At 46.7% G+C, this 17,114-nt stretch overlaps 1 protein-coding gene across 5 annotated transcripts; it reads right to left on the reverse strand.

The window, feature by feature from the left end:
• Positions 1-743: 743 nt before the first annotated feature.
• On the reverse strand, positions 744-17,070 carry LOC128342616 (zinc finger protein with KRAB and SCAN domains 8-like). Of its 5 annotated transcripts, none has more exons than XM_053290135.1 (5): positions 16,936-17,070; positions 10,277-11,271; positions 9,973-10,117; positions 7,603-7,716; positions 744-6,587 (listed from the first exon to the last, which is right to left on the reverse strand). In XM_053290135.1, exons 2-5 carry the CDS (start codon positions 11,081-11,083, stop codon positions 5,617-5,619), a joined length of 2,037 nt encoding a protein of 678 aa, XP_053146110.1. In that variant the 5' UTR covers positions 11,084-11,271; positions 16,936-17,070; the 3' UTR covers positions 744-5,616. The 5 variants fall into 5 exon arrangements, with proteins under 5 accessions (XP_053146110.1, XP_053146113.1, XP_053146112.1 ...); XM_053290138.1 differs by having other exon boundaries at positions 744-6,584; positions 9,997-10,117; positions 16,906-17,062; XM_053290137.1 differs by having other exon boundaries at positions 9,997-10,117; positions 16,906-17,062.
• Between the last annotated feature and the right edge of the window lie 44 nt (positions 17,071-17,114).

Genomic DNA, 17,114 nt, shown 5'->3' on the forward strand with positions numbered 1-17,114 from the left:
AAGCGACTTAGCCTTTAACTGACACATTGAAGAGACCATCAACATCATGTTAATTAGCAAGTGACCCTATACCTAATATCCTGAGATCCAGTCCCAACCCATATTTTAAAAACTGCTCTTCTGCAGCATAGAGAAGCCTGGTTGCGGTCACCTCCTCTCATTTTCTAGATGGAGCCATTCTTACTCAGTTATCACATGCTGTAACTGGCAACAGCTCTCAAACGTTTTAGATGGGGATCTTTTCTAGGCCTCCTTGAGAGAGCCAGGAATTCAACCTGGGTCCTTTGGAATGCAAAACATGTGCTCTACCACTGAACTATGGATGCTTCTGAGGCATATATGATGTTGCCTTGTAGTGAGTCATACCCTTGGTCCATCTAGCCCAGTATTGTCTACACTGACTGGCAGCATCTCTCCAGGGTTTCAAAGAGGGGTCTTTTGGAGATGCTGCCAGGGAGTGGGCCTAGGGCTTTCTGCATGCAAAGCATGTTGTCATAGCTCCTAGGGGGAGTTCACTGGGGTGAATCCTTGACCGTAAGAGAGTCACAGTAGGCTGCCATCATCCACTTTATTTTTATGTGGGACATTAAAACTCTTAAATAAAAACTTATTTAAATAAAACTCTTTCCACAGAAGATTCCTGGAGCAGGTCAAAGTGGCAAAACCCTCCCTAGAAGGGCTGAGTTGTCCTAGGCCTCCAAAGGTGTGAGACTAAGGCAGACCCCAAATGAAGAGTAGCACACTTCACCAACAAAGGTTTATTATTTGATTAAGAGAAGAACAACAGTATGCAGTAACAATAATTTTCTCTTCATAAAGCAGATTGTAAGAGAGAAAGTTTTAATTAACTAGGCAACTCAGATTTCCAGCAATACAGGAAAGGAAAATAACTTTCCTCACACATCGAACTGAAGTGGTCCTAAGTTGTTATTCACAGACTGCAGCCTTCCTATTTCCCCAGCAGCTGTCAGCCAGATGCTTCCTCAGGGCACTCTTGGGACAGAACTAAGAAAAAAGCTTTCTCTTCTTCTGTAGGCGGCTGTGTGTGTAGTTCCCACCCAGTCCACTGGATTGGTCCTTCTGTTTTGATTTTCCTGGGCTTTCCCCCTTATTAGGAAAGACCCACCCTTTCCTCCCCTAAAACCTGACTATGCCTAGTCCTCCCCTAAAGCCTATCACTATACATGTGTTCTGCCACTGTGTTGAGCCACTCAACATACACATAAACATAAGTGCACGCACATATATTTTAAATATATATCCGCATCCTTTTGTACACAGTTGCAGGGGTAGGGGCCACTTTTCCATGGCTTCATCCCATGCTGCTGCAAACATAGGAACATAGGAAGCTGCCATATACTGAATCAGACCATTGCTCTATCTAGCTCAGTATTGTCCACACTGACTGGCAGTGGCTTCTCCAAGGTTGCAGGCAGGAATCTCTCTCAGCCCTATCTTGGAGAAGCCAGGGAGGGAATTTGAAACCTTCTGCTCTTCCCAGAGCAGCTCCATCCCCTAAGAGGAAGATCTCATAGAGCTCACATGGAGTCTCCCATTCAAATGCAACCAGGTCAGATCCTACTTAGCTAAGGGGACAAGTCATGCTTGCGACCACAAGACCAGCTCTCCTCCCAAAGATCTGGCACCCACTGAAATCAGGCCTGGTTAATTTCTAAATACCTGTGCTGTGTGCTATATCCTGAAACAAAGAATTACATAGACAGGTCTCCTATTGCACAAAAACCACTGGCAAATCAAGTTACAAAAACAGAATAAAATATGTGTGCTTTATTCAGGGTTTCTATTTATTTGCGTTAAATGGAGAGCATGCATGCGCTGGGCACAGAGTGTATTTGCATTCTATGTCGCACTGTGCTTGGAACATGTGCAGAACCATTAACCATTTATGAAGAATAATCCTGGAGCAATCCCATGGATACACCTATATCGGGCAGCAGCGATATAGGAAGGTGCTGAAAGGCATCATCTCATACTGCGCGGGAGATGGCAATGGTCAACCCCTCCTGTATTCTACCAAAGACAACCACAGGGCTCTGTGGTCACCAGGAGTAGACACCGACTTGACAGCACACGTTACTAATCCCATAGATTGAGAACATAAGTCTAAGTGACTCAAATAGATCTTTGGAAAAATCTCTTTTACCAACCTGACAGGTCAGTTTTCTTTTGATTCCAGGCAAGCTTCCATTGCACACTTTCATGGAGGACACAGTTCAAGAAATCTGCTCTGGAATTGCAAAAGTCACATGCCCAACTCCAGAGTTAATATGAAACTAGTATTCCATATTGGGCTACTGCAATAACAACTAGTGGAAAATATTCCTCCAAACCTTTTACAGGTTTATCTTATCTACCTTTATTTTACCAAAACACCAACACAGCATGGAAAGTAAATCCTATCAGCATTACATCATGAATGTTGGAGCATATTAATCTTCAGAAGTGAACAGTATTGGGGAAACATCCAATAGAAAATAAACTTTTAGCAAAACCATTGTATTCCTGGTTGTGTAGTGCTTTCATCAGTCCACTATGGTAGAGTGTCTTCCTTAAAATGTCCTCAAGGTACTGAGGACAGTTGTCCTCCGTAGCGATCAATATGGAGGACAATCAATATTGTTCTTCATATAGTCCACAATATTGATCAGTAATATCCTTCATATTGATCAAGATCTCATGAAATAATTTTTTAAGGTTATTGTTATAATGTCAACCTAAGAATTTCATGCTCAAGGCCAGGTTTAATTTAAGACTGAGAACAAAAACATTTTCTACACCAGACTTTCCAACAATCTTAATTTAAAGTAGGTTTTTTAGTAACAGAATTTCAAAGGCCAAAGTTGGGACCATTCTCTAAAAACCGATACATAACACAATGTGACAATGAGGAGAGGAGAGCTGGTCTTGTGGCTGCAAGCATGACTTGTCCCCTTAGCTAAGCAGGGTCCACCCTGGTTGCATATGAATGGGAGACTAGAAGTGCGAGCACTGTAAGATATTCCCCTCAGGGGATGGAGCCGCTTTGGGAAGAGCAGAAGGTTCCAAGTTCCCTCCCTGGCAGCATCTCCAAGACAGGGCTGAGAGGGATTCCTGCCTGCAACCTTGGAGAAGCCGCTGCCAGTCTGTGAAGACAATACTGAGCTAGATGGACCTATGGTCTGACTCAGTATATGACAGCTTCTTATGTGACTTCAGCAGTCACAGATATGGGAAATTTTTTGCTGAAAATGTAAGGGAACTTTAATCAAAATTGATTCATAGTTACATATGCTGAGGGGAAAGTCTTTTAAAAGAGAAAGTGGTCAAACTGCTGAGTTACAAAATGCTGAATGCAAACCAGATTGGTCCCTTTTCCCTTGTTTGTTTGTTTTTCAGACAGCAATAAACTGAAAAATGTTCCAACTTTCATGCAAGTTCCGTCTGTGATCTTATTCCCCATACACATATAGCTGCAGGCTTCTGTGCTACTTCCTGCCGCTATCTTACTCTCATCAATCAGAAACCTTGTACAATTTTTGCAGCACAACTGGCTGACCAGCTTTTGCATTCAGAGAAGAACCTGCCCCTTTTCATTATTATTTCCGTGACAACTGGTGGAAAGGGTGGGATCAGAATGCAGGAGCTGTCCAGCAGGTGATGCTTCAAAAATGACAGGAAGTCCTTGCTCAGTGTGATACAAACAAGATTGTGCCAGGAAGTAGTGTGGAAACATGCAGTGTGTGTGTGTGTGTATGGGAGCAAGATCATCCTTGAGAACCAGCACAGCGTAGTGGCTGGAGTGTTAGACTAGGACCGGGAAGACCTGAGTTTGAATCCCCATTCGACCATGAAACTCACTGGGTGACTCTGTGCCAGTCATGTAGCTCTCAGCCTAACCTACCTCACAGGGTTGTTGTGAGGATAAAAATAACCATGTACACTGCTCTGAGCTCCTTGGAGGAAGAGCGGGATAGAAGTGTGAAAAAGAAAGAAAGAATAGATAAACAATTTGTATGATAGCTCTGAACATCTTGCAACTTTTTGCCTTCAGGAAAGATCCCTTGACAGAAGCACTGGGCTTTTAAAGGTGTGACCAGGCAGAAGTTCAACAGGCGGTATAGTCTCTCAATGATGAAAAAGAATATTTATATACCACTTTTCAACAAAAGTTCCCCAAACGGTTTATATAGAGAAGTAAAAAATAAAGAAAGATGGAATCCTGTCCCCAAAGGGCTCACAATCTAAAAAGAAACATAGGATAGACACCAGCAATAGCCACTGGAGGGATGCTGTGCTGGGGCTGGATAGGGCCAGTTGCTCTCCCCCTGCTAAATATAAAAAGCCATGACACTGATGAGTGACCCTTGGTTCAGTTAGCAGTTGCTTTGGTAGGGAAGCCCACACTTTGAATTTGTGCTTTTTAAGCACTTCTGGGCAATCCCTAGGAACTTGTGGTGGGAATCACAACTCTACAGCATGCTCACAACTCTCCAGCACAGTGTTCTCTCTAATTTTTTTCATCTGTGTGTGGAATGAGTTTTGTTCTGGGCGGCAGTATCAAGGCAGTGTGTGCATACTTGCATTCAGAATGAGACCTTCCTGATTCAACCTGAGCTGGATATAGAATAAACTGAGCAGACATCTGTGTTTTTATGGAGCTCCAACAAGACTGAAGCTTTCTAGCAGAATGACCATATCTATGCTGACCATCTAGGAGATTTTTTCCTCTCCTGTGGCTTTTCTGATGCCTTAAAGTTGGTGGCTGAGACAGAGAGCTCTTCCAGAGAACAAACACACACCACCCTATCCACAGACACTCACACAGGTTTGCGCCCTCCTTCCCTCTATAATTTTTTCCTCTGACCCCACACACAATAGGGGAGGTGCGTGATTTTGGCAGTTCCACCTGCTGGTAGGCTCTTGCAATCTGAGAAGAACCTCCCACTACTTTTGGGAGTACCAGAGATTTATACAGTTTTTCCCGTGTAGGTTCTTTGATGAGAAGTAAAGTGCATTCTTTGAAGTTATTTCATGCCCCAAATATTTACACTGATTATACACATCTCATGATTGATGTAACGTTAGTTTAACTTGAATCTATAGATTCCCACTATGTGTTCATTCCTGTTGAGTGTGTAATGAGAACTCGTAAAATGTCAGGAATCTCAAATTGCCACTGCTACAAACTGACATCAAACCAAGATTGGCAAGCCAAGTTCAAATTGAAGATTACTGAGCTAAGATTGATGTCAGTTTGTCATGATTCATGACATTTTCTGAGTTCTGACGAAATGCTCTGCAGAAGTGTGCACGCAGCAGGAATCCATAGGTTCCTGTTAAACTGACATTACATCGATGGTGAGTACCAGCCCTGTGTGAATATTTTGGAGTAAGATTTATGCTCTTGCAGGTGGCTTTTCCATACTCTGAGCATTTATACAGCTACTGTCCTCTGTGGATCCTTTCAATGAGAAGTGAACTACATTTTCTAAAACTCTTTCCACATTCCAAATATGTATATGATTTCTTCTGTGTCTGGACTCTGTGGTGTCAAGTAAGGGCACAACTCATTTTTTGCCAAAGCTCTTGCTTTGAGAGCTTGTACAATCTGAGCAACTATGTAGTTTCTTCCATATGGCTTCTTTGGTGGGAAGTAAGATAAGTGCGCCACTTGAAGCTCTTTCCACACTCTGAGCATTTATATGGTTTCTCCCCTGTGTGAGTTACTTGATGTGAAACAAGAATATTGTTCCGGCTGAAACTCTTTCCACACTCGAAGCATTTATATGGTTTCTCCCCTGTGTGGACTCTCTGGTGTTGAATAAGTGCTGATTTTTCACTAAAGCTTTTGCTACAATCTGAGCAACTATGTGGTTTCTCCCCTGTGTGGGTTCTTTGATGGGAAGCCAGGTAAGTGCGCCACTTGAAGCTCTTTCCACACTCTGAGCATTTATATGGTTTCTCTCCCGTGTGAGTTACTTGGTGTGAAATAAGGATGTTGTTCCGACTGAAGCTCTTCCCACACTCCAAGCAGGTGTACGGCTTCTCCCCGGTGTGAATTCTCTGGTGTGAAATCAGGTTTGTGCTCTGAGTAAAGCTCTTCCCGCACTCCAAACATTTATACGGTTTCTCTCCTGTGTGAGTACTTTGATGGACCCTCAGGCTTGCCCTGTGGCGGAAGTTTTCACCACACTCCAAGCATTTATATGGTTTCTCCCCTGTGTGGATTCTTCGGTGGGTAGTCAGTCCTGAGCTCCGGCTGAAGCTCTTGCCACACTCCAAGCATGTATATGGCTTCTCAGCTACATGAACTCTCTGATGCGCCTTAAATACTGATTTGTGACTTTTGCCACGAGCAAGATGCTTATCCCTTCCCTTCGCTCTGCATATTTTTTGTTGGACTGGGACACCATGCAACTCACTTCCCTGAGAGGGAACAAGCTTCTTCTTCCACTTCTTTGTTGGGAAGTTTCCCTCCTTCCTCTGTAGTTCACGGTTATTCTCTGCATCCATTTGCGGAAGCTCAGCCTCTTCTGCCAATACCTTACTGGGTGCCTCCTCACTTTCCCTCTCCCATTCATCATCTGCTGGCATAAAGGGAGACACTTCTGTTTTACTTTCTGTATTCATAATGTCCCTTCGGGATTTTTTTTTTTTTTTTAAGCAGGGTAGCAACGTATTAAAAACCAATAATTATACAGAAAAGAAATCAAATCAAAAGAAAGCAGTTCAAAGAGCAAGAAGGAAAATGAAGCCTCAAATCAGGCAGAAATCCAATTTAAACCAGGGCTTTTCTAGGGTTGCCCCAGGACTTTAGAAGACATTCCCTAACAAAACTAGAACCTCCCCTTCAGTGTTCTCTCTATTTTTTTTCATCTGTGTACAGGATGAGTTTTGTTCTGGGTGGCAGTATCAAGGCAGTGTGTGTGCTTTTGCATTCAGAGTGGGGCCTTCCTGATTCAACCTGAGTGGGATCTAAAATTAACTGAGTAGACATCAAAAAACATTTGAGCGTGAGCACGCCTTAGAGGGAACACTGGCTCTCCCTCCCCAAAGGGCTCACAGTCTTTAAAAAAAAGACACACACCAGCAACAGCCACTAGAGGGATGCTGTGCTGAGGGTGGATAGGGCCAGTTGCTCCCATTCTACAAAATATAAGAGAATCACCACTTTTAAAAAGGTGCTTCTTTGCTCAATTAGCAATGTGCATGGTGTGGGAATGTTCAAATTCCTGTTAAATGGACTTCATGGAGGAGAGGTATATCAACGGCTACTAGTCTGAGGGCTACAGGCCACCTCCAGCTTCAGAGGCAGGATGCCTCCGAGTATCAGTTGGCAGGGGAGTGACAGCAGGAGAGAGGGCACGCCCTCAACTCCTGCCTGTGGCTTCCAGCAGCATCTGGTGGGCCACTGTGTGAATCAGGATGCTGGGCTAGATGGGCCCTGGGCCTGATCCAGCAGGGCTGTTCTTATGTTCTTATTATTGTGTGAACCAGTCCATAGTTTTTCTCTCTCTTCTTTTTGTCACCATAACACTGAATATATGTTCTTAGCTATTCTTCAGATCTGCCTGAAATACTCTACTCTTTTACCATCCTTACCTGGGAAAGAAACACTCTCTTGGGATCTTCCAGGTGAGTTTCCAAACATTTCTTCCAATCCAGAGCCATCCTGTTCATAATTCTCTGCACAGCACGGTCTTGCAGATCTGTGATCTTTAGGAGAAAAAGGAAGAAAATCCTAACATTCAGCAAGACTGGAACATCCCATAGAGAAGAATGAGAAACTGAGAAAATAACTTGCGGGTTAGGATAATTAAAAGTCCAGAATAGCAATAGCACTTACATTTATATACCGCTTTATAGCCGGAGCTCTCTAAGCGGTTTACAATGATTTAGCATATTGCCCCCAGCATTCTGGGTACTCATTTTACCGACCTCAGAAGGATGGAAGGCTGAGTCAACCTTGAGCCCCGGTCAGGATCAAACTTGTAACCTTCTGGTTACAGGGCGGCAGTTTTACCACTCCGCCACCAGGGGCTCTGAATCCAAACTGCTGCAGAGAAAGATGTACCTATTTCAGCTTTTGTAAGGAATGGACTCTATTTTTGGATGCAGTTTGGCCTGAATTTGACTAAATGGACCAGAAGGAAGACACTTTGTATCTTGTTATATAAATGATCGGGATTGTGCTGACACAGTCCACTCTATCTGTGTTGCTGGGCAGAGAGCTGGTGGCCTTTACTAGGCCCAATTAGTCAAAATAGTTAGTCCATCTTGCACCTGGTTTCAGGAAAACATCTTTGCAGGATGGGAGGAGAGAGGAGAGAACAAGAAATGGTTTAATTGAGGTCTGAAACAGAACATCTGAGACCGTGATTGCAAGGGCACCCCAGAGATACCCTCACTGCTACTGCCTCCAATCTGACACCTCAGATAACTGCGTCACCAGGGCTTATGCAATGGCCAGACTTGGTCAGTTTCTTGGTTCATTTAGTTCTGCATGGTTCACCTTGATTGGCAGCAGCGCTTCGGGGTTTCAGACAGGGGACTTTCCTAGTCCTACCTGGAGATGCCAGGAACTGAATCTGGGATTGGGGATGTGCACTAATCTCACTCGAATCAATCAAATTTGAATTGATTTGAGTTTGAAACCATTGAATAGAGTGGAGATGTGCTCAAATAAATTCGAATTTGCCCAAAGTTGAATCGAAGTCGATCAAATTTGATTCAAATGAATCTCTACTCTATTCAATGGTTTGAAACTCGAACCAATTCAAATTTGAATCAATTCAAGTGAGATTCATGCACGTCCCTATCTGGGAATGCAAAGCAAGAGCTCTACCACTGAGCTATGGATGCTTGTGTTGAACATAGGAAGCTGGTTTTACTGATTTAGACTCTGGTCCACCTAGCTCAGGCTTGTCTACTCTGACTGGCAGCAATTCCCCATCAATCAAAAGGGCTGTTCGCATGACCATTAATGATGTGGGACAAGCATCCTACCCATGTTCAGGAGATGTGAGTGCTCCTGATTTTAGATTGTGTGTGAGCAAACAAATAGGTAGGAGGAAGGAGGAGCAATTGCGTGTGAGAGAGAGGAAGTGGGCAGGATGACACCATAGGAGGAAAAGCCTACCCAGAGCCTCTCTCTCACATGATCACGTCCCCCTCCTCCTACCTAGTTGGCCAACACACAATCAAAAATCAGGAGTGTGCTGGGTAAGACACTTGTCCTAGCCCATTAATGGTCCAAGATGCTCTTGGAGAGGAGAGCTGGTCTTGTGGTAGCAAGCATAACTTGTCCCCTTAGCTAAGCAGGGTCTGCCCTGGTTGCATATGAGTGGGAGACTTGATGCGTGAACACTGCAAGATATTCCCCTCAGGGGATGGAGCCACTCTGGGAAGAGCAGAAGGTTCCAAGTTCCCTCCCTGGCTTCTCCAAGATAGAGCTCTGAGAGAGATTCCTGCTTGCAACCTTGGAGAAGCCTCTGCCAGTCTGTGAAGACAATACTGAGCTAGATAGACCAATGGTCTGACTCAGTATATGACAGCTTCTTATGTTCCTATGTCCTGTGAACAGCTCTAGTGGCTACTAGTCTTGATGGCTATAGGCTACCTCCAGGTTTGAAAGCAGGATGCCTTTGAGTACCAATTGCAGGGGAACAACAACAGGAAAGGGGGCATGCCTTTGACACCTGATTTTGGACTTCCTGGGAAACAGGCTGCTGGACTAGAGAGGCCTTGGGCCTGGTGTCAAACAGGAGTCCTACCTGGAAATACGAGGGATTGAATCTGGGACCTTCTGCATGCAAAGCAGATGTTCTTCTACTGAGCTATGACTCAGTATATATACCCAACCGCATGCATGTACTAACTCACTCTATACATACGTGTGTGTGTGTGTAAAAATAGGGTCAACTGCATTCTTCAGGCACAGCAGGCCCTCCAGAACAAGCAAGGAATTCTTACCCTGGCAGCTAGCATCTCGCTCACCCAAAAAAACAGGATCTCCAGTGTCAGCCTCCTGCTTGGCCTCCCCACACAGCCGCCTCTTCTCAGCACCAGATACAGCCTGCTTCACCTCCAGGAGAGGGGTGGCCGCTGCTGCCAGCGCCTGAAACATCAACAACATAGGAACATAGAAAGCACCCATCTTCTGAGTGAGACCCCTTGGTCCATCTAGTTCAGCACTTTCTACATCTGCAAAGATCACCGTCCATGCCCCATCACCAATGCTGGGTCACTGAGACTTGCCAGAATGAATCTCCCTCACCTGCTGGTCCTGTAGCTCGGCAGCCATTTGCTGTATCTGCAGGAAATCTTCAGCCAGCCCTACTGCCTGGGAACAGGTTTCTGGGCCACGTTCCTTGACCCAGCTCTGGATCTCTGGTGGCAGGATGGTCAGGAACTGCTCCAGGACCAACAGCTCCAAGATCTGCTCCTTGGTGTCTTTCTCGACTCGCAGCCACCCACAACAAAGTTCCCAGAGTTGGTTGTAAGTCCTTCTTGGACCCTCAGCCTCCTGGTAGCAGAAGCCTCTGAAATGCTGGCGCTTCTTCTCCCGGCTGATGGTGTCCCCTCTCAAGATGGTTTCCTTCACTTTCCCATAATCCTCTCTGTCTCCGGCCTCGAGTCTGCTGAAGGCCAGCTCAGCTTCTCCACTGAGGGCTGGCAGGAGCCGGGCCACCCACTCTTCCTTGGGCCACTGGCAGGCTTTGGCCACTTGCTCGAAGGAGGCCAGAAAGGCCTTAGCATCATTCCACGGTGTGGGCTCTTCTGGCAGCTGGGAGACTCGCCAGCCTGAGTGGGGGGATTCCACTCTCTTCAGGAACTCCTGCCACTGGGCTTCCCACTGCTGAGGTGAACTTTCACCTGGTTCCTGTTTCAAATTCTCCTCTGGTATCCTTTGGAGAAATTCGCCGATACTCCCAGCCTGGAGGACATGAGGAGCTTTTCTGGCTCCTTCCAGTTCTCTCCCTCCTTTGCCGCCTGGTTCATCTCCATCTTCAATTTTGCCCCTGGGTTGTCCTAGAGTCAATGGGAGGCCAGATTCCGACTTTGTGGCCTGTTCTGCAGCCATGGCCTGTCTGTCGGCCACTCACTACAGCCTTATCCCAGCTTGGAAACAATACTGCCCAAATGGTGGCCGCAAAGCAACAGCGAGTAGGTGATTGCTCCGTATCCGTATTTATTATTTCATTCCCGTCAAAGCAACAGGCTGATCCTTGGGTAGGTATGGCACACGAGAATGGCACAACTGTCTTCTTCCTGGTGAAAGAGTGACAATTTTACACAATCTGAAGCCAGCATTCCCTATATCTTCAAAACGCAAACTCTGTATTCTAGGGTCTGGATTGGTGTTTTCCACACCTCCACTCTTCCCCTTCTCGGTTTTAAAATCTAGAATAGAAGGAGAGAACTTCTGCTGGCCGAGTGCACCGGATCAGTACTGTGCACCACCAGTAAGGAATTATTACTACAACGACTACTAATTAGAGATTAATCTCTAATTTCTAGAGATTTACATATCAGGCGGTACAAAAATATGATAAATAAATAAATACTGTATATACCACTTTTCAACCAAAGAAGTTCTTAACGTGGTTTGCATACAAAAAGGAAAAAAAGGGGAAAGGCGGGGGGAAGGGGGGGAGGAAAAGGGGGGGAGGGTGGAAAGGGGGAGAAAAGGGAAAAGAAGAAAAAAGAGAGTCCCGGGGAAATGACTTGACTAGCAAGCCAGAGGTTGCTGGTTCGAATCCCTGCTGGTATCTTACCCAGACTACGGGGAACACCTATATCAGGCAGCAGCAATATAGAATGGTGCTGAAAGGCATCATCACATACTGCGTGGGAGATGACAATGGTAAACCCCTCCTGTATTCTACCAAAGACAACCACAGGGCTCTGTGGGCACCAGGAGTCAAAATCGACTCAAGGGCACACTTTACCTTTATCTGTCCCCAAAGGGCTCAAAGATGTGAAAGACACACAATGTAGACGCTAGCAACAGCCACTGGAAGGATGCTGGCCTGGGGCTGAATAGGGCCAGTTGAAATCCCCACACCCTCCCCCCGCCACCAAATATGAGAGAATCGCCACTTTAAAAGCTGCCTCTTTATCCAGTTAGCAGGGATGTCCAGCTAAGATCTTGGGCCTCCCCGTGCCCAGGTCAGCTCACCAAGACAGTATCAAATGCAAAATAAGACTCTGAATGAACTCGACAGAATCTCACTGATAGCAGGACCAAGCAATGACATCTGGCCTGGGGCAGCTCAAGAGCATCAGGTGCCAGAAGTGGTGGGGCGGTCATCAAATGCTGCTGCCTGCCCTGCTGGTGCCTTACTGGTGGCACACAGTTCTGGTCTGATGCAGTCAGCCAGCAGCTGTGAGGAGACACTCCTCCTGCCACGCTGGGCTTGAAAAAGGAGGTAGAGGAGGTTGGCGTAGAAGTTATTGGACTTCAGCGTGGTGTAGTGGTTAGAGTGCTGGACTAGGACCGGGGAGACCCGAGTTCAAATCCCCATTCAGCCATGAAACTAGCTGGGTGACTCTGAGCCAGTCACTTCTCTCTCAGCCTAACCTACTTCACAGGGTTGTTGTGAGGAGAAACTTAAGTATGTAGTACACCGCTCTGGGCTCCTTGGAGGAAGAGCGGGATATAAATGTAAAAATAAAAATAATAATAATAATCCCCAGCCCCAGTGGCCTTTGGTGAGGGATTATGGGAGTTGAAGTCCAATAACATCTGGGGACCCAAAGCTGAGAATCCCTCAGCTAGAGCATCTCCCCACCGTTCTCCTCACCTCCACTTCCTCTTCGGCTTCATCCCCTTCCTATTTTAAAATTTTATCTTATTTATTTTTTACATTTATATCCCACTCTCCCTTCAGGGAGCCCAGAGCAGTGTACACAGTTATGATTATCTTATTTATTTATTTGACATATTTCTATACCGCCCAAAACGTGTGTCTCTGGGCGGTTTACAATTAAAATCACTTAAAACATTAAATTAAATTATCCTCACAACAACTCTGGGAGGTAGGTTGGGCTGAGAGAGAAATCACAGGCCCAGAGTCACCTAGTGAGTTTCATGGCTGAACCAGGATTTGAACTCAGGTCTTCCCAGTGCTAGCTCCACACTCCACCCACTACACCAATTATCCAGCATGGCAGGAGAGGAATGGCTCTTTGGCCCTGTTCTCTGAGCGCATCAGATCACCTCTGTGTGCCACGGGATACGTGGCAGGGGATAGATGCTCTGCTCCAGCACTTTCCTTTGCTTTCACTCTTGCAGCAGCAACGCAGGCAGGTGGGTGCTCTCAGACCATGCTGTTGAGCCGAGCCAAGCAGCGGCAGGTGGGAGGGGGCTACTGCCTGCGCCCTCCTCGTAATCTGCCACCTTAGTTCGCCTCATGATGAAGCCAGCTTTGGGCCAGAGAGCTTTAGTAAACCAGGCCTTGACCAGTTTTCTTTGGATCTAGGAGCCAGCCCAAAAATTTAGGAGCCAGGCAATGGACACTTGACAAGATTCAGTGATGGCTATTGGTGGGAAGGAGGACAAAATGGGCTGATCTTTCTCCCCGTTACAGGTAAAAATACTTAAGAGCCGAAACTGGGTTGCCTGGGACAAAGAAAGATGTTATTCCATTAACTCTGCCTCTGAATATCCTAGTCTAGGTTAGGAATATGCCCAAATCGTTTTGGCGCGTCATTAGTAGGGATGTGCATAAACCGGTCTGGAGGCCATTCTAAAGGCCTCCGAACCGGTTTGAAGGCAGCACCGTCTCGAAGGTTCGATGCCAGTGAGGGGTGCCTCTTTAAGGGTGGGGAAGGGTGCACTTACCCCTCCCCTCGCCTTCCCCCCGCCGGTGCTTCATTTTTAGGGAAATCCACGGGGCGGCAGCGTACGTTGCATGCGCACTCGTCACGCCCGTCGACGTGCACACGCACAGGTGATACTTCTGGCCAAGAACAGGGGAAGAGGATTTCCCTAAAAATGGAGTGCCGGTGGGGGGAAGGCAGCGGAAGGGGTGAGTGCACCCTCGCCCACCCTTAAAGAGGCACCCCTGCCGGCATTGAACCGCACCTCTGCAGTTCCGTGCACAGCACTACTCATTAGTGAGGTGCCAAAGTGATTTGGGCGGCCGCATCTGAAATGTTTTGGCAGGGAGAGAGTGGTCTTTTTAAGAATGAGGCATGCAGGTCCTTCACTGGTTCTCCGCTGCAGTTCCAGTCATGGCGCTGTCCTTCCCCAAAGGCCGCACACGGCTGCATCACAGTGGCGGCATGCACATGTGCCCCCATTGCAATGCAGCCACAGGTGGCCTTTTGGGGAGGACAGTGCCGTGACTGGAGCAATGGCGGGGTGGTGGTGGAGCAGATAATGACCTGTGTACCTCATTCTTAAAGCTACCGCACTCCGCCCCCACCCCCCACAGCTGCCCGAAACATCCTTAGTTTAGGTACAATGGTTAAATTTCTGGGTGCCATGGCTCCCTGGCACCTGGAATTAGTCAAGCCCTGGCTTACTCAACAGACACCAGAAAGTACACTGTCATCTGCTTCATGGGAGGAGAGCTGGTCTTGTGGTAGCAAGCATGAGTTGTCCCCTTAGCTAAGCAGGGTCCACCCTGGTTTGCATGTGAATGGGAGACTAGAAGTGTGAGCACTGCAAGATATTCCCCTCAGGGGATGGAGCCGCCCTGGGAAGGGCAGAAGGTTTCAAGTTCCCTCTCTGGCTTCTCTAAGATGGGGCTGAGAGAGAGATTCCTGCCTGCCACCTTGGAGAAGCTGCTGCCAGTCTGTGTAGACAATACTGAGCTAGATGGACCAATGGTCCGACTCAGTATATGGCATTAACTCTCCTATGCCAAGCCATTCAGTGCATTTAAAAAAGAAAAACAACCCAAACTATGCATATCATTCCTACTAACTGAGCCCTTACTTCCCAGGAGCAACTGGGAAATTAAGCCAGAAAAACTCTCCAAAACATACAAACCCACAGAGCATGCGAAGAACCTCTGAACTGCTCCTTTCTCCTTGGCTGAAGGGGCCACACAAACACCCCAGAGAGCCGGTTTGGACAGCACTGTGACCTGACCAGCCTAAATGTGTGGGCATGTATGTCTCCCATCATCTGGTGTGCTGTTCTGCTGTTTAGTTGCACAGGGAGCAGTATATTCTATATCTATTTCTGAAAGAGCTGGCAATGTAATGATCATAAGAACATAAGAACAGCCCTGCTGGATCAGGCCCAAGGCCCATCTAGTCCAGCATCCCGTTTCGCACAGTGGCCCACCAGATGCAGCTGGAAGCCACAGGCAGGAGTTGAAAGGGGCAAGCCCTCTCTCCTGCTGTTACTCCCCTGTAACTGGTTCTCAGAGGCATCCTGCCTTTGAGGCTGGAGGTGGCCTTAAGCCCTCCAGCTAGTAGCCGGTGATAGATCTCTAGATCCTTATGGACGCACCTGCAAGTGACAGGGAGGTACCAGCAGACTCAGGATAACTTGCAGATACATCTGTTTCACAACAATCAGAAGCAGAAATAAATAAATAATTTTTTTATTAAAAAAAAAAACCCCTAAGAGGGCCAAAAACCTGACATCTGAACTGGGCCCTAGAGCCTTACTTCCTCCACACAGCAGGAGTCACTTCCAAATAAACACCCTTCCATCAACCCGCACTAAGAGCATTATGCAGCCCGCTGCCCAAAAGCTGGTAGTCCTTCAAACCACTGCAGATCTTTTACCTGGTCATGTCCAACAGGGGATATCTGCAAACACCCTGCCTTTAGGTTTGCCAGGAGGGGGAAGAGAGCGGGGGGGGGGGACCTAAGGCCTTTCCCCTCTGCCTTTCTTGTCACAACCTAATGCCCAGAAAAAAGCAGGCAGAACTTTTCATAGCACACAGTGAAAAATCACCGCCAGCTAGTGTCAAACTGTTAGGGGTTCCCAGCTTTAGGTCCGTAGATGTCGTTGGACCACAACTCTTACCAATTCCCCCGCCACAATGGAGGGAAAATGGGAGCTGTGGTCCAACAACATCTGGCGACCAAAAGTTGGAAACCTTTGCCTTAAAGATGCAGGAGCAAGAACTGAGAAAAAAGTTGGCAACCACATCTACCTAACAACATGCTTCAAGGAAGACCCCTCTACCCCAGTTGAATGGAGAAGCAGGCAAATTCCACCCCACTCTGGATCTGGGTAGGCTTGAAGGGTGGTTTCACTGTCTTTCTATCCAACATCCTTCTTTCTAGGCAAGGCTCAGCCTCTTGCTGAGGGAGAGGGGGTCATCCATTCAGTCATGCATTTTTGCTCCAATTCGACATGCAAAGATATATTTTTTGCACGTCTGAATGGATAAAAATGCACATCGGAATGGATGAACCATAAAATATGTCTTCATTTTCACTTCATTTCATTTCCACCCCCAAATACCTGTGCACTGGGCAGAAATTTCCATCCAATCGAGGGGAAAGGGTAGATTCACTAAAGCCAGTTTTATGTAGGAAAGAGACAGAAGCAAGGAGGGAACTCGGGAGCTCTTCCTAGGAACGCAGGCAGGCTGATATGCTACTGTGTGAATCATCTAAAATTGTCAGAATTTTCAGAATTTAAAAGACAGCGCATGCATACCATCGAATCTGGGTTCCCAACAGCTAAGGATGCCAACTTCCTTCCCAGCCTCAGCTCCTGTGCCTTAATAGCTTTCGATCTGCAGTTCTGAGCAGATAATCATTCCATGCTATCAAAAAGGCTTCCCTTGGCCGATTTCTGCATATCATACCCTTTATGTCAAAGGCACAGCCGCAGGGCAGATTGCCAACCCCCCGCCCTTTTTCAGTTGGCATTCCTCCGTGATTAAAACACACCCCTCCAACAATACCGCAATAATCCCTCTGCACCTTTACTCGGAAGCAATCGCCGCTCAGTACCGTAGGACAACGGACTCCCTGGAAAGCGCACTTTGCATTGCGCAAGAGAATTCGCTCGATTGCTTCGCACCTCCTAATTGATTCCCGTCTCCAGGCTCGGGTTTTTGGCTGCGCTTTCCATCCTTTCTTAAAAACTTGGCTTGCTCTGACAAGGGGCAATTTGGGAATTGTAGTTCAAG

This window comes from Hemicordylus capensis, chromosome 2, assembly GCF_027244095.1.
Source record: "Hemicordylus capensis ecotype Gifberg chromosome 2, rHemCap1.1.pri, whole genome shotgun sequence".
Classification (NCBI taxonomy): Eukaryota; Metazoa; Chordata; class Lepidosauria; order Squamata; family Cordylidae; genus Hemicordylus; species Hemicordylus capensis.

Bases quoted from the DNA above. Each gene is read 5' to 3' on its own strand.
- LOC128342616 (XM_053290135.1), bottom strand. From the start codon at position 11,083: ATGGCTGCAGAACAGGCCACAAAGTCGGAATCTGGCCTCCCATTGACT. The intron at 10,118-10,276 runs GTGAGGGAGATT...TTGATGTTTCAG, and splicing joins CCGAGCTACAGGACCAGCAG to GCGCTGGCAGCAGCGGCCAC. The intron at 7,717-9,972 runs GTAAGAATTCCT...TTTCTCCTAAAG, and splicing joins GCGAGATGCTAGCTGCCAGG to ATCACAGATCTGCAAGACCG.